The sequence below is a fragment of the Mustela nigripes genome, chromosome 14 (genome assembly GCF_022355385.1).
Source record: "Mustela nigripes isolate SB6536 chromosome 14, MUSNIG.SB6536, whole genome shotgun sequence".
In the NCBI taxonomy this organism is placed as follows: Eukaryota; Metazoa; Chordata; class Mammalia; order Carnivora; family Mustelidae; genus Mustela; species Mustela nigripes.
Genome location: NC_081570.1, coordinates 61,728,887 through 61,754,535, shown reverse-complemented (window position 1 = coordinate 61,754,535; position 25,649 = coordinate 61,728,887). Strand labels below are relative to the sequence as shown.

At 38.1% G+C, this 25,649-nt stretch overlaps 2 protein-coding genes across 2 annotated transcripts in view; one reads left to right on the top strand and one right to left on the bottom strand.

Moving 5' to 3' along the window:
- TNNI3K (TNNI3 interacting kinase) overlaps positions 1-25,649 on the bottom strand; it is a 318,208-nt gene that overhangs the window by 58,380 nt on the left and 234,179 nt on the right. The window contains 1 exon segment of the mRNA XM_059375142.1: positions 20,481-20,590. Within this exon segment, the coding sequence (XP_059231125.1) occupies positions 20,481-20,590 (110 nt within the window).
- Positions 1,793-15,440, top strand: LRRC53 (leucine rich repeat containing 53). Its single transcript, XM_059376241.1, is given in 4 exon segments — positions 1,793-1,895; positions 4,231-5,046; positions 9,908-10,423; positions 13,102-15,440. Coding segments are annotated over 4 exon segments (3,774 nt in total).

Genomic DNA, 25,649 nt, shown 5'->3' with positions numbered 1-25,649 from the left:
AAAAATGCCAAAACTCCAGTTTTATGCTCCCTGATTTCAAACTATAGTAACCAACACAGTAGCCAAGATACTCATTTTGTTTTTTTTATTTATTTAAAATATTTTATTTATTTATTTTACAGAGAGAGAGAGAGAGAGAGAGTGAGAGAGTGCATAAGCAGGGGGAGTGGCAGAGGAAGAGGAAGAAGCAGACCTGCTGCTGAGCAGGGAGCCTGATGATGCAGGGCTCCAAACCAGGACCTTGGGATCTTGACCTGAGCCGAAGACAGATGTTGAACCCACTGAGCCACCCAGGTGCCCCTAAAATAATCATTTAAAAATGCACTACAGATTAAGTAATACCACTCATAAAAGCCCCCTAGGAGGCTCATCTGATTTGGATACAAAGCAACACCTTTCCATTCCATCCTGTAAGGCTTGCGCATAGCCTGCCCTCCCTACTGCCTGATGCTCCCCTCCTGCTCGCGTCTGTGGTCAGGCTAACCGCTGCAGGCCAAGCACACCGCGCTCTCAGGGACTTTTGCATTTGCCTTTCTCTCCACCTGGACTGATCAGTGCCTTCACCTTCTCCAGATCTTTGCTTAAATGTTACTTTGTCAGAGAGGTTTTCCTTGTTACCATGTTTTAGAACCCCCAAGCCAGTGCTGTCTGCTCCCTTTCTTACTTCATTTATTCCGTAGCACTTATTTCCACATGACTTAACAGATATTTCCATACTGATTTTTGTTGCCCATGAGGGCAGGGATTTATCGTTGTCACTACTCTATCCCCAGTGCCTGTAGCAGTGTTCGGCCTACAGAAAGCATTCAGGACAGAGGGTTGAACGAAGGACAGGATTCATGATTTTATGTTTTATTTACATTTTAATTAATTCTCAAACTATGTTATTATAGAGGTAGAGCGTTTTTATTACAATGTGCTTCAGGTTTTCTTTCCCCCCTAGATCAATCATGTAATACATTATAAATACATAGCCTTTTTGTAATATTATATCCAAATGATGTTAACATTTCATTGGAGGGCTGAAAAAGCATAAAAATCATGGTAAAATCTAACATTTCTTAAACAGAGCATTCCATTGAATTTTTACAACATACTCTATAATATAGGCATCTGTTATTTCCATTTTAAAAATGAAAAGGCAAAAAATAAGAAAAAATGAATAATTTACCTAAGATACCTTAGTCAGTAAATAGCAGAGCTGAATTCAAAGCGAGGTAGGGCTTATGATCTTGGTGCTCCTCCAGACTCCCTCTCTAAGTATGGCATCTAAATCTGTAAAGAATACTTTGCTGGTGTTTATGTAAGATGCAGTGCCTGAGATTAACTTCTGCAAACTAGAAAGAACGCTGGAGAGAGAGTCAAAAGATGTGAAGTCAAATACCAAATAGCTATGTAACTTTAGGTGGTTTATGAGCCATTCTGAACTTCAGCCTTTCAGCCTCCAGTTGCATTGCAGAATTAAAAGAACTAAATAAGATCATGTATGTGCAAAAGCTCAATAAGCTGTACAGTATTTTGCAGAGTAATTTAGTTTTTAAATAAACTATTCTAAGGGGTGTGCCCTGCATATGAGCTCTCTAAATTTATGGTCAAATGCTTTAGAAGTTTGGTTTAAATTATATACGAATTAAGAATTCTAGCTATTCACCTGGCATCTTGTGAGAACCCAAGGTGGCTCATTACATAGAAGAAATCACCCAAATGCCTCATGAGCTGAACATACTGAAATCATGGTAATAAATGCCAACATCATGATGTGCCTTGTTCTCTCCTTTCAGGTGGATGGCTCATGCTCTTTGCCATCGTACTGAGGCTGGTGGCAGCTTGTCCTGCGTCATGCGTGGTTTGCACCAGAGATGTAACCCTCTGTCAACAGCTAAACTATATAGTAGGTAATAAAACCAATAGCTCTAAAAAGCAGTGTTAAGTGTATCTGGCGAATTTGCTGCCGAGGCTTGCCTTGTGTTGAGTGCTCTCTCGGCTCAGCCTGATAGAGGTAAACTTTCAAAGGGCATGCCTTTCTCAGTGAGGAGAGACTGGTCACATTATCTTCCTGTTTCTGGTGGTCTCAACCAAAACTATGGCAAGACGTTAAGTTACCTTCAGAGGTAGCTGCGATATTTTGCTATTACAGAAGAATACTACCATTTCATGCGGCCACACACATTTTTTAATAATAGAAAAAAAATAAATCACTTTAATTATATTTTTGTCCATCCTTCGTGCAGTTTGGAGCCCTATCATTTGCTGGGAAAAATATCAATGAATCAGAAACCTGAACTGCAATTGTTCAGCATTAGTAAGATTAAGTGATGTACTAGCAAAACAGATTATTATCAAAGTGCATCTAATTTTGAAAGTCTAGTCTTTTTTTATTGGTGGTAAATGAGCTGTAGAAATGCTAACAAGATACACTGCCTGTATTCATTACATATTGCTTGCTTAAGTCAACAATTTAATAAGACACCTTATTAACAAATTTGAGGAGAATGTGATTTACATCCTGATATCCAAGAGAAGATAAACAAGTTATAAGCTCTGCCAATGGAAAATTTTCAGAAACAAGTCTGAGTTAAGATGGAGTGAAAGAAGACAATTTCATTTCTAAAATCCTATGACTCAATGAAAATTAAGAGAGAGAAGTTATCGTCATCCCTGACAGGAGAGAGACCGTTTCAAGGGTAGTTGGTTGTACACTGTTTCCAATTAGTATTGAAAACGCTTAAACACTAAACTCCTATCCTCTCAAATAGATTTCCTGACTTCACTACATTTTTTTTTCCCCCTGATCAGAGATAGCTGAAGTCTGTAAGAAACATTGCAGCACCTCTATATCTTCCTTCTCATTTACGGAATGCCACATTCACGAAGTTAAATTTCATAAACACAGAGTAGTAAATGGATGACTTGTGAGTGGAGCTCGGGTTTATTCCTAGACAAGAAGTAATTGACAGAATCAATAGCCTCTTCCCTCAGAGTCGACAAATCCCTAGAGAACTGGGGATCCATAAAAATAAAACTCCCTTAACCCATATCAAAAACAATACTGAGAGAAACAAAATGCTAAACTGGCCAGAATTAATAGAGTTCAAATAATCAGCAATAAATACTATACAGAAAAAGACCACAGTTTGAGCTTGTTTGTGCTATAGAGATGGGAGCAATTCTTCCAAAAGAAGACACCATGAAAATCCCTTTTTCACATTTTTGAAATCTCTTTCTTTCAGCAGTACAGTCTGAATTTCATAAGGGAATTGTGATTTGCTTCCCCCCTGGTTGATTGTTCTAATATCACCTGTAGACCTCCCAGGGACAATGGACTCTTCCATCTTTATGGCACTGTCATTTGCAGTCAAAACAATTTTAGCATGATAAAGATGTGTTACAATAACTCCTGATTATAATACATCTTTATTGAGTTAAAACGCTTTGATTTCTAATGACAGAGCAGTGATAGCTCTGAGGTGATTATGGTGAAGGGATTTAACAGTTGGAAGCCCTGAGTACCACCTGTCATCACATGATGTACTTCATTGGAGGGAACAGATATTAGAGTGGAGGCCAAGATGGCCCAGACTATAATGAGAACCCCACTGACAGATCCTCAGGTCGTCTGGAGAGAATAGAGATCCTCACTGAGTTGCCAACTTTTAGCCTGGAGCTAAAAAGCAGAAACCAACACTCCTTCTCACTCCTCCCACCCAACTTCTACCTTTAGGTTTGAGAGAAAAGATGACTGAGTTCACAGCATAAATATACACTGCTCGTGGAAAACTGGCCATGAAACTTAGACACATGCGTGGCTCATGGATAAATCTGTCTTGGGCTGGCAGGCCTGGAGTGGGTCAGTACACAGCCTCACAGAGAGGAAGCCTAAAATGCCACTTTCAAAAACAAAACCAAAAATAAAACCAAATTCAAAACCAAAAACAAAAATTGATGGTGATAATTCCAAACAGTGAATTAACTTTGACATCGAAAGGAACAGATGGGTTTATGTTTCTCAAATAAACATGTCATAGAAACAAAGAACATAAAAATCCATCATTCTGATAAAGAGCCAGCTTCCCCTTAAACCGAGAAATCAGGGAATTTTTTTCATTTTGTTTGTTTTTCTTACCCAGGTGGTTAGATTGTTCAGAGGGCACTGAGTATCTTTGCTCTCCACTGCACTCCCCTCCCGCTTGTGTGTATCTTGCTGCTAGTTTGTGCTTTTCTTCCCCACAGCAGCCCCTGCGACCACGAAGGTTTTAATCATCACTGATGGATACCTCTCCGCCATAGAGAGCACAAATCTCTCCCTCTTGTTTAATCTTGCCTTGCTCTCCTTGAGCAGAAATGGCATCGCGGACGTTCGGGAAGATGCCTTGCATGGCCTCTCAGGGTTGCGGACACTGTTGCTGGAGCACAACCAAATATCCAGCTCTTCGCTTACTGATCTCACCTTCAGCGAGCTTCACGGTCTGCAGGTGCTCGTGCTTAGCAATAATGCTCTGCATACCCTTCGGGGGTCCTGGTTCCGGAACACCAAGGGCCTGACCCGGCTCCACCTGGATGGGAATCAGATCACTAACCTGACAGGCACTTCCTTCGGAGGCGTGAAGCTGCACCGTCTTAGGCATCTGGATTTATCTAACAATTTTATTTCCTACATTGGGAAAGATGCTTTCCAGCCCTTTCCTCAACTACAGGAAGTGGACCTTTCTCGAAATAGGTTGGCCCACATGCCAGATGTTTTCACTCCACTGAAGCAGCTAATCCTTCTGAGTTTAGATAAGAACCAGTGGAGCTGCTCTTGTGATCTCTACCCCCTTGCCCGGTTTTTAAGAAACTATGTTAAGTCTTCGGCTCGCATGCTCCGGAATGCCCAGGACCTAAGTTGTCAGCCATCTGTCGCGGCTGTGGCCACCGCAAAGAGTGTGCTAAAGCTGTCTGAGACCAACTGTGACTCCAAGGTCTCCAACTTCACTCTGGTTTTAAAGAACAGAAGTCCCCTCCTCCCGGGGCAGGATGTGGCTCTGCTGACTGTCCTTGGCTTTGCAGGTATGCCAGGGAGAAGTGTGCCCAGCTCATTTCCATGCTCTTAAAATACACTAAATGATGCCTTTCCCAGGCGATTTGGGGAAATTTTCCAGGGCTTGTGGAAGGGAGAGGTTGTCAGTAGATGTGGGAGGATGTTGATTGACCTGGAACAGGTTGTAAGAATTTCCTGTTGCAGAGAAGCTGTGTAACAGAGGAAAGGGTCTTGGACCAGAATTCAAGAACTCTAGTCTTAGTATAATAACCACTGTAATTCCGAGTCAGTCACCTTACCATTCAGATTCAGTTTTCTTGTCTGTAATGCAGGAATAGTATCTACATTTTATCAATCTTCCATTTGTCACGAAACACTGGGACATTCATTAAAACACTAGAAATAGGGATTAAAAAGTGATGAGACATTGTCTCTTTCTTCAAGGTGCTCTCGTCCGTGTGCCCCTCTGTGGTATAGTAAGAATCAGTGGGCTTAACCAGGTGCACGAGGAGTTGGTAGTATGGAAATCACATGCATCCTGCTCTAGAGTGCTTGTACAGCACAAACATTTAGTGTATGAGCTCTGCAGTTAGATCACCCAGGTTTGAATCCTGACTGCCCTCTTACTTGCTCTGTGACCTTGGGGAAGTTATTTAACCTCTCTGTGCCTTGCTTTCCGCCTATTTGGGGGTTTTGAATTCTTGTGAGATTTCTGTTTATCAACTCATTCATAAACTTGGCCCATACCTCCCCGGACTGACTAAAGAGAAGATAATTTTCAACTCTTTAATTTTTCTAAGGTAGTTTAAACATCTCTTAACTATACATCAACTATTGTTACCTCTCACTGGGTGAATGATATAAAGTGATACTTAATATCATTAGTCAAAGACCAAATATACATGAGATTTCTTGAGTTATCTACCTGGATGTGTGTTTCCCCCCTATGCTTGCAGTGAGTGTGTGGTGAAATCCTTTGCACTTGTGGGTAACCATGGTGATGAGGTGTGTGTGGGGGCTGGGGGGAGTGCCCCAAAGCGAGAACACCAGAGGTTTGCAAATGACATCCAGGACTGAACTGATGTATTTTGAATATGTGCTATAAATAATTGTTCCATAGCAGGTTTCCAGCAAAACTTGAACATCAGATTTTTAACTCCTGACAGTTACACTTTTAATCAGAATAGATGGGCACCAGTGTCCGGTCTAAACAATGGAACTACCATCAGCGGTAATCTGATTCACTTGGAAGTGAATTTAAATCCTCCCAGAAAGATAAATTATTTCAAAAACTATGTAACCATGTCAGTAATTATGTGTGTTAAGAAATAATTTACCATAAAAGACCAAAGCAACAGGGCAGGGAATTTTACTTTAAATGTACTAGAATAGTAGAACTCAAGTGCTAGTTCTACAGAATAATTAATAGATATTCCAATAAAAACATACACAGATGCACATGTAAACAACATGTTGTGAGGTTCAAAGAGATTTGGGTAATGGTGGATTAAACAAAGTGATGCAGGTTTCTTTACTGCAGCATTTTTCTAATTTCTAATGAGCATTATGATCATTAAGAGGAAGATACAATGTGGAATGTTTCTTAAATTTACTTAATCATTAACTCTTTTTTCACAGAGGATTTCATTAAATTCGTGTTTTGTAGGGCATCATTTTGGAAATATTACAATGGACTAATTTTCAATATCTTCTAGGTATTTTCTGTATCTATTTTCAGAAAAAATTTACTACCAAATTACATTACTATAGAAATGGATATAAATTCTGGAAGATTCAAAGGTTTTGTCAAAATAATAGGAAGCTTATTATGCACGGACAAATTCTGATGAGTTATAAGTATGATTATACACAAGTTATAATGTGTAAAATTATCATTAGGTATCTCTCTGAGTGATTGTTAAAAATATTTTTAGGAAATATTTGTCTTAAAAAAATTCCTACTATACAATTTATTCTATTAAGATTCTAGTCCCTCTGAAGTAAAAATGTAATTAATAACCTATAACTGTCGATTGTGGGGAAAAGACTTAGAACTATAATTTGACCCTTGAATCCCTTTCTTTCTTAGGCTGTAGAAAAATCATCAAAATTCCAGAGAATATAAAAAATCAAATTCAGTGAATTGAAAACTAATAAGTGGTTGTTTGGCATCATACTCTAATATCTTAAAACCTCCCATTCTGTGAATTGGTTGATGAAAGGAGAAAGATTTCATGAAGCTGTAACATTTCCAGCAAGGACTTATCATTAAATTTTGCTTTTTGTTGTTGTTGTTTTTCCAACTCAGAAAGATTGTTAGAACACTTTTTAAAAATAGCAACAATGCCCATGGCAATGAAAATTCAACTATCTTCTTAATAGCATGTTCAGCCTGCCTACAAGCTTCATTTGCTGCTTTTTGCTCTCTGCACTGATAGAAAGTGACCATACCTGAGCAATGCGATGCACACACCCTTCTAGCATCAACAGCAGGAGAGTGAGTAGATCCTTGCCATTTAGATGCAATTAGAGGGAAAACTTCACCCTATAATCAGATTATGCCTACTCTCATTTCAATGGCTGATGCATGTGTTTAAGAAAATTTAGATCTTTCTTTTCTTTATTATTTGGCTTAGTAACTGCATCAGCCATATCAAGTGATAGTATGGACTTTCTCTCCTCCCACACCCAACAGCTGAGTCTTCTAGGACCTAATAGGGAATATCAAAATGAAACAACAGCAGTAGGAATCATAACCATAAACCACAATGATGATTCACTGAACCTATGATCAAAGTTTACTATGTGTTACATGTCACATATATTATCTCATTTAATTACTGAGTGGTATTAATCATTCTCATTTGATAGGGGAGAAAAAATAAGGCTCAGAGAGGTTAGAAAACTTGCTCAAGGAAGGTGTCAGAACAAAGCTTTGAATCCTGAGTTTTCTTACTCCCTGTAAGACATATGGAGTGGTTCTAAAATTTTATTATTTTTGTATGTTTTTAATATTTTAAAGCCAAAAGTCTTTTTTGGAATTACCCTAGCTCTAGGCAATAAAGGGTCTGATCTAAGTTTTGCTATTGCTTTTAAAAAAATTGTTGTGTCTTTAATAGAGATTAAGTTATGTCAAAATGTGATAGTACTAAGAATATACTATCACAAAAAAATTAAAGTGGGGCTTATAAGACCTCAAGATCTGGTAAACTACCTAAAGCTTGATGGTTTTTACCAGAGGCTGCTATTCACTTTGGTTAATCTTCATCTTTAACAGAAAAATGAAGAAATCATGGCCTGATACTTTCTCTTTTCTTTCAAGTTCAAAAAATATCATGTTTTCATTAAATTGTCTGCAGTAGAGGGAACCAGGCATGGTGCAATCAATCAAAAAGTCTAAAATGTTGACCTCATCTCTTTCACTGTCCTCATTTCCAGAGTCAGGAAACTGAGTTCTCCAGGGGAACTGACTTGCCTAAGGTCACACAGCAATTTGTGGTCAGAGCTGGACTTAGAAAACAGAGCTCCTAACTTAGTTGATACTGACACCATGTCTACCCCATCACCATTTTGGAGATTTGTAAAGTTAGACCACTCAGTGCATTTCATTAAGAAAACTCATAAACAGAATCCCTTCTGTTTACTTAAGAATATTCAATAAACATTCCGGTAAGCCTGTGTGAGAGTTGAGGGTACTGGAGATAAGATGTCGAACAAAACTGTAAAGGTCCATTTTCTCTCAGCACTTAATTCTAGCAGGGGAAGACAGACAGTGAACGAGCAAGCAAGTAAGCAAACACAGTAATTTTATACTGTTATAAGGGCTAAGAAAAAAGGAAATGACTAGGACAGAGAGGGAAGTGCGGTATAACTCTAGAGACTTTGGTTTGAACATCTAGGCAGTTGAGCATGCCTTTTGTCAAGATGGGAAACGGTGAAGTAGAAACAGGTGAGACTCTGTGTGTGTTTGAGAAACACTACCCTTTGCAGGTTTATTCAGAGGATAAGTTATACATACGTAGAACATGAACGGACAGTTCCAGACAGTCTGAGATTAGATGTCAGTCATGATTTTGTGGGAGTTCATAGAAGGGAGTGATCTTTGCAAGATGGAAAAAACAGCAAAGGTATCGAGAAATTCAGAGGTACAGATTTAGTTTTTAAAGGATAAATAAATTTAGAAAAAAATTCAAATAAACAGAGATAAGGGAAAAAACTGCAAGAGTCACAAAACCTTGTGTATGCGAGGGGCATACACAAAACCTTAGAAATACCTTAAGACTAGTGAACTGAAGAGTTTGAAACACAGTGTTTAAATAATGAAAAATGAAAAATTAGGCAAAGGAGGGAGGTTACAGCCAGATTGCGCTGAGACTTGGATGCCCAGGGATTTGGCCTTTATGCTAATCAGAAGTCAATGACTTTTTCTGGGGTAGGGGGTGAATCTTAGGGATGAAAAAAATACAACAATAGGAGGGGGTTATGATATATGGGAATTTCAGGGTATGTACTAAATGTAGTCTACTATTTCCTAATAAGAAATAGGAAATTTGGTTTCCTACAGGCAGAAGATTTTAATGCAAGAATGATTTTATCTTGAATGAATCTCAGTCCATGAAAAAAAACTCCTTTTTTCCACCAAAGGCATTCCAGATGGTATTTTTCTTATAATTTTTAATAGGCTACAAAGAGAGCTCCAAATTAACAGACAGAACAATGTTGATTAAACAGCCTCTGTCTGCATTGGTATTTTTCTTCATGGTGATAGACTTCCCACCCATTCTGATGCCCTTTAAACCATTAACCTTGATATTTGCGGATTTCACATTTGGTGATTTATATGTTTCTTCCTTTGATGTTATCTTTTAATGGTCTCTCTATTTGTCACAGGAGCTGTTGGTCTCACTTGCCTAGGTTTAGTTGTATTTAACTGGAAACTCCAACAAGGCAGAGCAAATGAACACACATCAGAAAACCTTTGTTGCAGAACCTTCGATGAATCCCTGTGTGCTCATGAGGCAAGAAATTACCACGCTAAGGGATACTGTAACTGCCACTTAACTCAGGAAAACGAGATAAAGGTCATGTCCATTGTGGGGTCCAGAAAGGAAATGCCACTTTTACAGGAAAACAGCCATGAAGCAGCACTGGCCTCTGAGTCCACAGCCCCTGACGGATCATTTAGAAACCTGAAAGGTAAAGACCATGGGGCAGACAGCACTTTCTTCTGCTTTGGTGGCAGATTGCTGCAGTCAGGATGTTCAGAGCCTCCTGGGAATATGGCAGCTTTTAATGAAGCAGGCTTACTTACAAGACATTGTCCAAAGAGAGTTAAAGAGCTAAGGAATCATGAGCCTGGGGAAGTCCAACCTCCAACTTTGCCACAGCATGTAACAAGAACAATAGGTGAGTTGCCTTGTTTCAGAGGATCCCACTGTTTAAATTCCTCCAAAAGACATAATTTCCTTAAAAGTAGAATGCTATAAAAATCATTGTGTCATACCAGTCTGTCCTTCTTCTAAAGATACTAGATCTGTATGTATCTGCATGTATGTTTGGGGTAAGGTGTAGATGAGGACTCCCCCACCCTCAGGAGCTGAGAGTAAGTATATCTTATGCCTGTTGGAAAGTGAGTTTGTGACCCAACATCTAACAAGTTTCTTTTTCTTCTCCTCCTCCTCCTCCTCCTCCTCTTCTTCTTCTTCTTTTTTTTTTTTTTTTTTTTTTAAAGAAAAGCAGGCTTTTAAATAGCAATATGCTGTTAAGATTTATGGGAGGCTGAGTATCGGCTTCTATTCCGACATCCTTCGAGCTCTAATGCCAATTCTGCAGTAAGCAACCTTCTCAGAGCATGACATGTTAGAAGAATGGGCCTTCTAATGCTAGTGATTCATTTCAGGAATGATGTCAAGACACACACTTTGCTTGCTGAGCTGTCAAGGATGATAACTTTCCAGTCCAGGGAAAGTCAGGACTTAATTCATCGTCCCATGTTGGGAGCCAAGTGAATCTGGCCATGACATCTACCCACTGTACATGGGCAATGTCAATATTTAGGTGGAGGCAATGAATTAAATGTCTTCCTTTTCCTTCCTGAATAGTAAGGTGATGCTTTCAGGCTCAGCAGTAAAAACTTTGACAGCTTTTCTGTAAAGAGGTTCCTGTCATTTATTTGAATTGGTTTACAATGAGCAGAGCTTTCTCTCAGAATATGAATGGTGGAGGTACAGCACCAAGAAATTCTCACTGTCAGGATATGGCCCTTAAGATGGATTTGGGGACAATTGGAAAAGAATGAAACTGTATGTTATTTCATGTGTGGCATAAGGCAGGCCATTGCATTCCCCCGACTCCAGTTCTTACTAGTTTCTAGGGTCTGATGATTTGACTCAAGAGAGGAGTAGCCAAAGTTTAAAAAAAAAAAAAAGTCTGTCATAGAAACCAGATCAGACTGGCTTTATTTTAGAAAGAAAGAAACACTTACCCTTTCAATAGAGCCACACTTCAGGCAGTTGTTTAGCTTTGTCCAATGCCTTAACTTTTCTGTGGGAAACCCTTTTACTGAAGGGAATGTTGTCTCTTAACCATTTAAAACCCAGTCCCTTGTTTCACACAGAGAACACAGTTGTTTGTCAAATCAATACATTTACTTTTGAGAAAAACTTGAAATTCTGCTACATGTCAGGCATTGTACTGGAGATGGAATGAATAGGTATTGGAGGAGAAAACAACCAAGGCCACGTTTGCTTTTGAAGAGAAGTCAGTAAGAGTCAATGTCACTCTTATTATGTCTCCAAACTTGGAAACACAGAATCACAGTATTTCAGGAGTAGGGAAGATTTAGAGATGATAGTTCTGAATATTTATCTTTGAGTCACAGAACTCTCTTGGAATCTGATAAAAGCTAAAATTCTTTCCCCAGAATAATTTTATATCCACATAAAATTCCCATCTAAGTCTTATCTCTTGATACCCATTGAGTAAGTAGCTTCCCCAAGGTCCCCCAGAAAATTGAAGGCAAATCTTAAGAGTCAGATGCTAGTGTGAAGGCTAGCTCACGTCTTCCTTTCGATCTCTGAACAGTAATACTCCTTTCTTCCTTTGGATAAAACAAACAACTTCAGAAGACAAGAGAAAGTATACTGAGAAGATGTTACTTTAAACCTAACATGCATTGTACTTAAGAGGATAGGGTTTAGTGTCAGACAGACCTGGGTCAAGTTCTGCCGATATGGACATGTGGAAATGTGATGGGTAGAAGCATTTCACCTCTCTAAGCATCTTTCTTCATCTATGAAAGTGATAGGACAACAGGACTTGTCCAGTGGATCAGATCTCTTGAGAATATTAAATGAGATAATGAAGGTACTGTATTTAGCACAGTGCCTGGCTCTTAGTAGATGCTTAATTAATGGTAAATATTACTATTTTTTTGGTCATTATTATTATTTAACAGGTATCATTAATATCATATTAACATGTATCATTTAAAATTCACAGAGATTCCTGCAATACAGACCAGACCATATTCCAGAATACTCATTCATTTAAAAAAATATTTAATTAATCCTATATTAAGTGATGGGAAATTAAACAGGTATGGCCTCTGCTTTGATGAAGCCAGTAGTAGTATCACAGGTATTTCTTTTTTGTGGTTGAAGGTATCTTGTGTTTGAAACCTAAACACTACTCAATACAGTATCATGTTCTTCCTAATATTTAGTTCTAACTGGGAAATTAATGCAGAAAACTATTGTGATGGCCATTTGAAAAGAGCTTAGATATTATTCATTTAAAGCTAACCTAACCAACAACCAATGTAAAGATTTACAACTATGAATGTTTTTATTTCTAATTCTGAACTTTTAATTCAGCATTGCAACTATTAAAATGGGGCCGTAAAGGGTAGCTTTGTAAACTCCCCAAAGTCTTTTGTGGGCTTGGTTAAAAATTAGGAAGTATTCAAGAATTGCCATCATCAGAGGAATCATTTTTTGCACCTTTCATAAGGTTTCTAAGCATCTGTTCGGTTGGGGTAATAAAACTCTGCTCAGTGCTAAATTTCTGCATTTATTGTTCAGCAGATATCAACAATGACACATTCAGGAGGAGATATGCAACATCCGCTTCAGTGTTGGCAAGAGAAAGTCTTGAAAAGCATTTAACAAATGAATCATGGCAGCCTCCAGTAGAAAAAAAAGACAGTGGCTTACAACCTCACAGGCAGAGACATTTTATTACAGGTTCATCATCCCAGCCTTGTGAGCCCGAGGAACACTGTGTACAACAGATCTTACAAAAACATAGATCAAAATATGATGATCCTTGTGGACCGTTAAAATGGAGCAGGCCTAGCTATTTTCAGCCAAACAGTTCTCTTATCTGTAAGTATGTGCCCTGTGATCAATTTCAAGATTACGTGAAAGAAAAGAAGCCAAATCGTCAAGAACATTCAAAGGCCAAGAAAGAGCAGATCCAAATTAACAGCGCAATAGAAAAATTCCTTATGAGGGAGGACAGCCCAGAGTTATCAAGGTTATCAACAAAAATCAAGAAAACATATTCCCCTAAGAGGGTTAGCTTCTGTGATCCTGATTTAGTAGAAAAAAATCATCTGGTGATGTCGTCTAAAACATCAACCCACTGGAAACAGCAGAAAACTCAAAGTAGCCCCCTGACCAAGTTGGATCTCAAAAAATGTGGCAATCCTCAGGAGGGAAACAAAGGAGGAAATCGGTCTGCTGATCCACAGATTCCGAAAAAGAAGAGAACCAGTCAATCTGACCTCAAAGGGAAAATTAAAAAACAAAATTCAAGGATAAAATTAAACTCACACCCATTCAGAAAAGTCAAAGTCCATCCAGAAAAATCATTGTCAGAACTCCCAAAGAAATGCAAACAGGTATTGTTACTGCCGCATAAATTACCTAAAGCTTCTCAGAAAGAAGCTGATATAAACCTTGTGTCCTCTGCAGATTTTCCCCAACAGCCAGTGAGTAACAACAACTGTGATAAACTCACTTCAAAGAGCATTCCTCTCAAACATGCTCCAAAGCAGACCCCGTATTACCAACAAGACACTAAAAAGACTCCTCCGCTCAGTGCTAATGACTTACCTGTAGTCACCCAGAGGTCCAGGGAAGGCAACTGTCACCCTAATGGCCTCATTCCTGATAGCAATGCATCAGCACTGCCTCCTCTACCCACACCCATCATAGCTGAACACAGGCAGGCAAGCTCTCAATTTTCAAATGAGCAAGTGGAAGGTGCAACTCCCCTTGCATTGGAAGTACCCAAGTATTTACCAGCTACTTGGGAAAATACAGAAAGTGATGTTTTACCCCCCAGCATTTCCAGGGGGTCTACTGACCAAGGGGCAACAGAGCCCACTGAGCACAGGGAGCAGGACAAATCCAAGATCATTGGGCCAAATCAGTTTTCTTTGTCCCTGGGGAATCAAACACAATTTGTAGATGGCCACAAAATGGACACCAATAAAGAACATACCTTAAATCAAAATGAAACCTTGAAACATGTAGAGCAACACTCAAGTCACACACAACTTGGAAATGAGGAAAAAATGTTGATGCCCAAATGGAATATATCACATCAAATTGTGGAACGTTGTATCATGGATGAGGGAAATGATGTAGGAATAAAACCTCCCCAAAGAGAAACTGATGATTCCGCTCTCATTTCCTCTGAGACACAAGCCACAGGCGACCTAACTTCGATGAAGAAAAATTCTATTCCATACCAAAATAGAACAGAGATTCCCAAAGATATCAGTACTTCTCTTAGTACTCAAGCCATTTGGAATCCAACCAACAGTGACAAAAAAGAAACTGATAGCACAAAGGCATTGCCCAGAGATGATGGCACTGAAATACTAGGGATAAAAATATTAGGGAAAGAATAGAATAAAATGTTGGATGGAAACAAGGCAGATTCTAGTACATTAATTAGGACTGCACAGTTGACCTTAAAAGGTAGTAGAAAAGAAATGCAGCAAACTTGGGAAAATGGAAAAAGTGAAAAGCATATGTTGTATGATTCAAGCTCTGCTGAGGCTACTATTACAGCTAAGGATTTGAGTATCACATGTTCCCCGGAAGCTGAAAATAGTCCTCGTAGTGAAATAGATCTCAGAATTAACTGTAATTTGCAAGATTTCGGAGAAGTTCAAAATATTCAACCAGATAAAGATGACAGAGCTCATAAAGGAGGTGCAGTGGCAGTGCAGACACATCTAGTGCTTTCCTCTTCACCAGAGTTAAAAGACATGAGTTTTGAGACGAGAAATAAGGTGCCTCTAATTCCTTGAAGAATAAATGAGACTGGAAGCTCTGCTCCAAAACCTACACTGTATCCGCCATCTGCTGATTGTGCTAATCCCTCACCTTTAGAGGCAGAACTTAACTAATCATCATTTTCTATTTTAGCTTTCTTCAAAAGGACACAAAAACACCCCCTAGTCTTTGCAGGCATTCCAAATGCATTCTTTTGGAGGAAAAGTCCTCAGGAACTCTTGGTTGTCAATGAAGTAAAAGTACATGACTGCATAGAATGCAAAAATCAAAGATGGAGCCAGAAGATAGGTTTGACACATTTAACTGAATTTGCTTCTCTGAGAAATAGAAAAATGGGAAAGAAAAGTTTTGCCTAGTTCTGAGAAAGAAAGCAAACATCAAAAAAAAAAAAAAAAAAAAGCCTTAAGCAAATGAAAGATTAAAGAAGAAAAAAGCACTTGAACAGATTTACACTTGATGTTTATTTTATGGAAATTACTATACACATCTCAATTAGTGGTATTACAATATTGCTTTCTACATAGATGATTATATATTCATATTTGTGCCTGATCTGTTTTCCTAATTATGGTATGAAAATAAAAATTGAGCTTTGTTTGTTAACTGTAGTCTAGCTGATATGCATATTCCTATATTTCAACCATTTGCAACTGTTATGTTGACAATTATCCTAGATCTTAAGTAGAGTTTTTAAAACCTATTATTTCTCTAAGAGAAAAAAAAAAAAAATTAAGGATTTCCAGGGGATGTAAGCTAGTTCTGTAAAACTTGTAAAATCCTCTAAATCCACTAGGTGGCGATCTCGGCTTCAATCATTTTAGAAGAACAAATGGAGCTTCAAGATCAACACAATGGATCCTGAACAAAGGGAATTTTAACAAGCTTTATTGCCAATTGTTATTAACTTAAGATTTTGAAAACTAAATAACCTATTAGTATTTAAGTTTTCAAGGCTTGATCTCTTGAGTTTAGCATGTCACTATTGTTTGGTGTGAGTATTCTTCCTTGTGCACAGGAATTAAATGTCCTTATAAATATGAGATTTAAAAGCAATAGTAGAATAAGCTTCTCTCATTCAAAGCCACATTTATTGGAAAGATAGAGGTATATTCAAACAATTTTATTTTTGATATCCCAGTAAAACATTGAAAGCATACCTTCATGGTATAGAATATTACATTTTACCTTTCCTAGGGGGAAAAAGGTAGTACTTTCTCTTCTTCTATCTATATCTAATATATTTTTACATATTTTATATATTTATGTAGTCTCTAATATAGTTTTATATAACAGGATCTTTATATCTGCTTCCTGCAATATTTGTATAGCCTAAAAGACTATAGAACAATGTAAATTCTGCTTACATGCTCTGCCTATCTTCTGTTTTCTTTCCTATTCAGAATTGCCAGCAAATGATGTAACTTTCTTATTTTGAAACTCTCTAACCTTATTCCCTCTCTTCTTTCTGTTTTCTCCTTGGATTCAAAATTTCCTTGCTTTTAACTCCAACTCCTCTCCCCTCTATTTTTGTTCAGCTTCTCTGCCTGAGCTTAGCTCCTATGCCATCTGTCTGCCTCCCCTGATCCCACTTCATTCGGTTAAGCGCCTTTAAGGTGAGAAGAGCATCTACGCCAACTTCTTGCACAATCACTTCATTCTAATTGATAGTTTCCTTAGCTTTGTAGACCAGGTTAGTTTTTTTTTTAATCTCTTGGTAGCTATCTTTCTTTTTTCCTTTTTCTATTATTATTTAAAAAAAATCCCAAAACCAAAAAACAAAAACCATCTTCACCTTAAAGCAGAGCACTTGGCTTTTTCTCCCACTGCCAACAATATCCCTGATACCTAAGAGCCTAAGGAGTACTGTGGTCACTGGCTAATTCTCAGAAGGCGGTGATGATGACAGCTCTCCTGGGCTCCTTCCTCTTTGCCATTTCCTAAATCCAGTCTTTCACCTCCTTAGGATGTTGTTTGCTTTGAAGTAGTTCTCACGTTTGCCCTTGCTCCTGAATCCCCATGGTAACCATTGTAGTCTTTGTCTTGTAATCAACTGGATTAATGCAACAGCAGCTCAGCGCACGCTCAGACTTCAGTGTCTTTTGCTCCTGTTTCAGCCCGCTGGTTCTCTGCCTTTACTGGGCACAGATCCGGCTGAGGTGCTTGTTAAGTGCAAAGTCCCAGGCTCCATCCTAGACATTTTGATGCAGGAGCTTTAGAATAGGGCCCCAGAATCTTCGTTTTAACAAATTTTTCCGGGTAAACTGGAGTATGTAATATGCAGCCCACACGTTAAGAAACAATGCTCAACTACCCCAATCATACTAGAAGATAATTCAGTGCCTGTCTCACTATAGGAACCACATGCAATTCTCTGAGTAAGTTATCAAATCTTTTCATGCCAAGTTCAGCTGAATTTTCAAAAAACAATTACTTTTATCATATTTCTGCAACTCTTTAGGGACAAAAATATAGTTGCCTGGGATTTCATATCTGCTTTTCTCACTGTCCTTTTCTGTCTTTGTAGGTCTTGACTAAGAAGACATATATAGGAGATAATAATATGGTTCAAGTTTAAGGAGTGAAGCAAAGACAAATATGAAAGAAAGAATGAGTAATGAAGTTGATAACCTAGATAGCAAGGACCAGGAGAGCATGGTGTTAGTGTCTCATATCTAAAGATGAACTTATTTCAAATGATGGTATGGAGAGCTAACCCCTCAGTCGCTACAAGCTTCCCATACCTAATAAGCCTCTCCCTTGTGTCCTTTCTCCCAGTGAATTTGCACACCTTCTCTTTGCTTGGACTGTTTTTCTCTCTCACCAAACTCCTGTTTATGCTTGTGACCTCAGCTCAAGTGTCTCTTCTTCCAGGAAGCCTTTCCTGACCTATATTATCTCTTTGTCCTGTACTTGCCAATTCCTTTAGTATGCATTCTCATCTACTCTTGTTTTCCTCAGTCTGGCTTATAACTATAAAATCATTTGTTTATTCAATTTGTCTCCATTTGGCTACTAGACCTTACTGAGGCTCCCTGGAGCATAGGTCTCCACTGAATCCCCAGCACTTGTTCGTGGGGCTGTGTGGAGACTCCATAAGTCATTGTTGAAGGAAAGAACAAGAACTAGCCCACCATTTCCCTTTTCCTCACCACTGAGCCTGCTCACACAGTGAAGACGCTATTGAGATGGGCACGGCGATGATGTTTCAGGCATATCACATCCAGCAGCTCAACTTCATGATGCTGAGATGGAAACCACAGCCAAGCCAGGGCCCACCTGACCGGCAAGCCCAGACACAGCTGGCTAGTCAGAGACTTTGCTTCCTACTATGCCTTTCCCCCATCCTTCTCCAACTGCATTCTCAGAGCCCAGGCCCTGGACTGATTGGTTTTGCTGCTTACCAATGAAACTTTTCCACTAAACACTTGAGTTTTGGGTTCTTAGTATTTTTTTTTTTTTTTTAACTTTAAGCATACCCTCCTTTAGCCCTGATCTGGTTCTCTTATTTCCTAATGTGTTATTTGTGACATCCATTCTACCTCCCCAAAAATACTTTTAGAAGTTGCTAATGACTTGCTTTTATCTTCAAATGAAAACTTCCATATATTCCCAATTTATAATCATAAACATGAAGAGTCCATTAATAAAAGCAAAAGGGATACCCTTGACAGTTTTTTAAAATTTTACTTTACATTTTTTGTTATACTTTATGTTATATACACTAAAGAGAAAAGGAAATTTCAGATTAGCTTTTTTGACATACTTATTCCTAGAAAATATGCCTGAGGTTCATATTGAATCAGCAAGGAAAGCTTTTCCCAAACTATTTTAAGCCATATAATTTTCAAGACAAATTATTTTTTGGACACTGCAATTCAGATGAGGGTGTTGAAGGCTTTGATAAGCAATAGTGGTGCTCACTGATGTACTCAACAAATATTTTTGAACATCTACTAGGGATGGTTCTAGGTGCTGAGGTTGCAGCCACAAACAAAACAAAACAAAACAAAATCCCTGCTTTCTGGTAGTGAGAAAAGATTCAACACCAATAAATACACAATCTGCGAAGCAGAATGGTCAGGAGAAGAGATTACTTCTTTTGAGGTTACTCAATCCGCATGCCATAGTAATCTTTATTTTTCTTCTTAAGAGTCTCCATGTATGTTTGTGCAGTTGGGTAATGACTTGGTCTGGGTTTTACCTTTAGAAAAAAGAAGTGGGGAACTTGGCTTTCTCCTTCCAAAATCTAGACTGGGGCTTATTCTATTTCTCCCTTGGTGAGGTACTTCCTGAGTTAACAACAGCTAACTAATGTGAACTAATTCCCTCTACTCAGGGCAGAAGAATCAATGTGGGCTGACGTTAAAACCCAAGGATTTCAATAGACAACAAAACATGCTGGCAGGGAGAGTCTCAGACACCGTGCTAAACAGTATTATCAAGAGAGAAGTTGAGGAGTCTCCTCGTTTGTCAGACATTCTCAAAATGTCTGGTACAGATAAGAAGAATCCTGTCTTGTAAACAAGTGGTCTGAGATTTCATGCTGGGATAATAGGAGTGTAACCCTTAATATTTTTAGATCTAAGATCATATTTAATTTTTTTCTCTGTTCACATATCCTCCTTTATTGATTCCGTCCATAGTCTCGAACCCTCCATCTGCGTTCCTAAATGCTTTATCACATTACTGCTTAAAGAATTAGGGAAGGACTAGGACTTGGTCTCTGGCCTCCCGCTTGAGCCAGTGCAACTAAAGACCACTTGTCACGGAGTCTCCGCTAAAGGTCTGCCTCATGGTGAAAAGCCAACACAAATCCGTCTTGTGCCAAACTTCTTTCTTCAGAAAATGACTAAGTATGGTTCAAGTGTAGTTAATAAAATTGCAGCTGAGATGAGGCTGTGACTCATCTGTCATACCCTGGTCTCTCTTTTGCTAATCAGTTGTGAGAAACATTTCAAAATCAGAGAGCAGCAGCAAAGAAAGATGAGATACTCAGACTTTTGAGGCAATTAGAGACTAAAGAGCAGAAGGCAAATCAGTCTTCCTGCCTTGACAGTCTTAAAATACACACTAAAAGTAGACTTTGGAGTTACACTATTTGTGACAGATTTTGACCATAACACATTTTCTAAGAGGAAATAAGAATTACTCACTTCAGGACATGCGTTCCACCCTCGCATGAGCAGAGATGATATGGGCTTGGGGATGGAATAGCCAATGGGAGGTCTGATGTGGTGGTAAGCCATGTCTGCTGCAGCAGCCGCTAGGAACCAAACGAACATGTCAGTTCTGAAACCCACATACTTGCCCCAAGAAGCATATGAACAGACAAACAAAAAGTCATCAAGAATCAATCTGTGCAACATTAGCAGGGACTCAAAGATAGCTCTATGCAGGTGTTTTTTTTTTTTTTTAATGCTTAAACAAAATGTTGGATAATTTGATACTATCAGTTTATCTTTATAATTGTCCATTCATTCAGTTGTTCACTCATTCAACAAATTGGGAGCAGAGGGAACACAAAGAGGATCAAAGAAGCATGCAAAAGAACATACAGAGAGCAAGCAGTTTGGGGTGTGTGTCTGAAGGGTATACACAGAATGTTATAGGAAGTAAGGACTGAAAGGCAAACTGGACCAGACGATATACAATGTCATAAATCCAGGCTATAAGAGCTTATCCTGTACTTAGCAAGACGTGGGGTGCCGCTAAACTTTGCAATTCAGAAAGCACCCCTTTAACTTGGGCAAAATAGATGATTTTTTAAGTTTAAATACCATTACTGGTTATAAGAATGTTGGGATTTTAAGATTTAATATTTATAAAGTAGTTACTATTTGCTAAACTTTGTAAGATACCTCAAATCCATCATTTTAGCTAATATCACTCATTGACTCAACTCCCTAGTGCTACCTGTCTGCTTGGATTTCTGAATATTGCTCATCTGAAACTCCCCATTACGGTGTGGTGATGCTTGGGGCTTCGCTGTGGAATCCTGACTGTTGCATATTTTCCTGCTCTGCAACCAGTGATTTCTGTAACTCTCTTGGAAACCAAGTTCATAGGTACTTTCATTAAACATATTTTGTATCAGGCAGCATGGTAGATACATACATAAGCTTTTTCAAACCTCCTAACAATCATTCAAAGTAGGTATTTCTGTGTGTGTGCGTGTATGTAACTAGTTTTTAATTTGTGAAAAAATTAAATATAATTAGTAATTGGTATAACCTCTTGTTCCAGATTCCACGCTCTCTTCAACCACTTCACACTGAAAATACTTTGTAAACAACACCTGAAGCTCTTTTTATTCCTCCTAAAATTGCTCTGCACCGGTGGGAGGCTAAAGTCCCAGGATGTTGACTTCCTCTTTTCCAGGTTGTGATGTCATCAACATCTGTCTGTACCCCAACAACATTTGTGATATGACCTATAACTACTGCCTCTATTACACTAAAGTTTGCTCCAATTCACTTCTGTTTATAGATTTACTAATTTAGTGAAATTATATGTAAGTTAATCAACATTTTGCTTTATGGATCAGTCGGAATTACTACCTAATTTTGACAAATGTAACATACCTGTTTTCTTTGGAATTTTAGAAACATAATTAGAATAAAATCTTATTCAGAAAGGACAGTTGTTAAAATATTTTGAGTATTCTTATATACTTTTTCTATCATTGAGCTCATGCCAGTATATGATTATGTAATATTTTTCCCCTAAATATCAACATTTTTCCAAGTTATTAAACTTCAGGTTAATGTATTTTTAACGACTCTGTATTCTGTATGATTTACTTAATCATTCCTCAATTTCAGGATGTTCAAATTTGGGTATAAACACTTCAAAGTAATCATCTTCAGTATGATTTTCCCAGTTTCACAGACTGAAACTTTATTTATGATATTTTGATATTTATGATATTTTATGATATTTATGATATTTTGAAGGGTAAGATTAACCTGCCAAAGGGCATAGCTGAAGACTTTTGACACATACTGATACACTGTTTTTCTCAAGAGTTGTATTAATTTACACTCTCAATGGCCAATGTGTAAGGGACTTTTCATTACATCTACACCAGTATTAGGCTTTCTCATTTTGTAAAAGATTTTCTTAATATGAGAGGCAAGTGTATCAGCTCATTTCTTGTTGTTTAAATTTTGTTCTTTGATGAATAGTGAGGCTTAATATTTTCCTAAATATTTATTGGTTATTTGTATTTAAAATTTTAAGTTCATTTTCTTTGCCTGTCTGGTATTTTAATATTTCCTTCCTTACAACAGCAATTCTAATTGTACAATTGTTCCAAGTTGAGGGCAGAGTCAGGAATTCCATTTCTACTCTTGTTTTCAATGCCATTTGTAGAATATTTGCATTGTCACATTTGTCAAACTTTTCTAGCCACTATTAGCTACAGTTATATTTGCTGACACTAAGAAAACAAAGAAACAAAAGACAGGTCAAAACATATTTAGGGGGCGCCTGGGTGGCTCAGTGAGTTGAGCCTCTGCCTTTGGCTCAGGTCATGATCTCAGGGTCCTGGGATGGAGCCCTGCATCGGGCTTTCAGCTGGGTGGGGAGCCTGCTCCCCCACCCCCTCAGCCTGCCACTCTGCCTACTTGTGATCTCTCTCTCTGTCAAATAAATGAATAAGAATCTTTAAAAAAAAAACCCCACATATTTAGCAAATGAAATGTCACTTATAAAATGTGTCTTCTGTGTCACAAAAAACTAGGTGTGTTAGGTTTCTCCCATTGGCTACTCTTGACAATTTTTAATTCTTTTTGGCATGAGGTAAATAAATAAGCAAACAAATTAACTAATGCTTAATAATCACTGATCTTTAAACTCTACTTTTTCACCTTATGACCATTTGGATATTGTTGAGCTGGTACAGGTATAAGCACATAAGCCAGTGTAGTGAACACATTTAAACTAATTATACATATCCTAATGGGTGGGGAGGGACTATTCATAAAGTGAGTTAAACTCAGATGCAGGTGCCAAATGTCTCCTCTGAAACCCTTTTAGACTCTAATATCAAGTCTATAAAGATACCTGTTTGCTTCTTGGCACTGCGTCTGGAAAATCAGTTTAAGATGAACGATACTTAATTCTTCATTATTCAAAGCAGATTCTGCAAGGCCTTGGCATCTCCTTCTCCTTTTTGCTTTGTGCACTCTTGGCAGTGATACCACTCATTAGCACCTCCACCAGAAAGTGGGCAATGCAACATGAGGGGTCATGGAATTGAGATTTGTCACCTCTGAGATTACTTTGTCAGTCTTGCCTAAGTGGCCATGTTACACCAACAGCTGGGAAATTTTCTGGTATTCCAGATTCAGGAAAGAGACTGTCAGCCCATTCATCAAATTTTTTACCTTGATTGCTACATAAAATATGTTAAATGATTTATGTACATGTTGGTTTATACTTTTACAAGTGAAACTTTGCTATTAAAAGAGAATAAAGGTAAACTTAAAAATATCAATAACTATTTATTGAGCACTTACCATTTTCTCAGCACTGTGATGATTATCAATGACTGAGCAAAACTTGTAATCTAGCACTAGAGTAGGACTATCTAATAGATCTTTTTACAATGATGGAAATGTTCTGCAGTGTTCAACATGGTAGCATATGCCTATTAAACACTTAAAATGTGGCTATTAAGCACTAAAAAGGTGTGACTGAATAACTGAACTTTTAATTGTTTCAGTTCATATAAATTTAAATTTAAGTAGCCACGTGTGTCTCGTAGCTTCCATAGTGGACTGCACAATTTTAGAGCATAGCTTTTTCTCACTCTCATCCTGAATGAGGCTTAAATTAAATAAGATTTTGTGTGTCAGCCTCAAAAGTTTACATAACCATGGTCTTGATTTGTGGATTTAAGTTCTTTATTGCTTATCAATACTTTATCAAGAAAAAAAGGGATATGACTAGAGATCATCAACAGGCATTCTGTCCGGCATGTGATAACCTTCACTCACTTATTCTCATGAACAGATGTACTGAACATTCCATGTGGGCAATAATAAGCTAACAAAAGAAGTGTTAGGCTTTTCCATAAACTTTGGTAAATGAATGAATAATTTTTAAAGAGATGAATTACTGGACTTTTCACTTCTTTTTATGATTCAATCACAAATTCGGAAAGGTGATCCTTTTTTCCTGAAATGTTCTTGTACGTATCCTCTTTTCTTACATTATATTTAGTGTCCCTTAGGTCTTAGCTTAATGAACTGGCTCTGGGTGCCCTTCCTATGTACTCCCATAGCACATGGTGCTATTGTAGTATTGTAGTATAATATGGTATTATATTATACTTAATTGCCTATTTATTTGCTTGCCTCTGTAAATCACAAGCTCCTTGAGCTCAGGAATTGTATCTTTTCACCATTGTATCTCCCATGCTTAGCACGATGACAGCTAATCAGTAGCCACCCAACTGATATGCACCAAACAAATCAATAAATGAGGCCGCTCAAAATACGATTTCACTGGAGATAAAAGAGGTCATGGTATAGATGACTCAGTAAACATTTATTGTACAAATAAATAAGGATTATGGATTAATGACAATTGCTATCTTGCTCATTATTATGTCTTTAGGACAGAGCACAATGCCTAGTCACTAAGAAACACCATAGAATGAATATGCTTAGTTTAATATTAAATTATGACACAATTAGGTAAATGATTGAGATATGGTGGCAAATTTAGTTCATACTTTTATCTTTTTATCAGAACATTTGGGGAGGGAGCTTCTATAAATTGAAACAGTATCACCATTAATAATTGGCCTTGGGGCACCTGGGTAGCTCAGTCAGCTGGCATCTGCCTTGGGCTAGGGTCATGATCCTGGGGTCCTTGGGCTTGAGTCCCACATCCGGGTCCCTGCTTGGCAGAGAGACTGCTTCTCCCTCTACCACTTTCCGCCTGCTTGTGCTCTCGCTTTCTCCCATGAGCTCTCTTATGGCTCCTTCTCTCAAATAAAAATATAAAATAAAAAAAGAAAAGAAAGAAATTCCTTTAACAAGGAAATGTGATGTGGGGGCCTAATTTCCAGTCTGGTTTTGCTTTTAACTCTGTGAGCGATCCTAATTAAGCTAATTTGCCTCTGTGAGTATTAATTTTTGTACATGTAAGATGAAGCCTTGAGGACATCGTGTAATGGTGATAAGCATGGGGTTTGGGGACAAGGAGGCATGCACTTACGTCTTGACTGTCCCTCTTACTGGTGTGTGATGTTGAGCATATATCTTATCCTAATAGAACCTAAACCACAGGTTATTGTTAGAATTAAGGGAGAT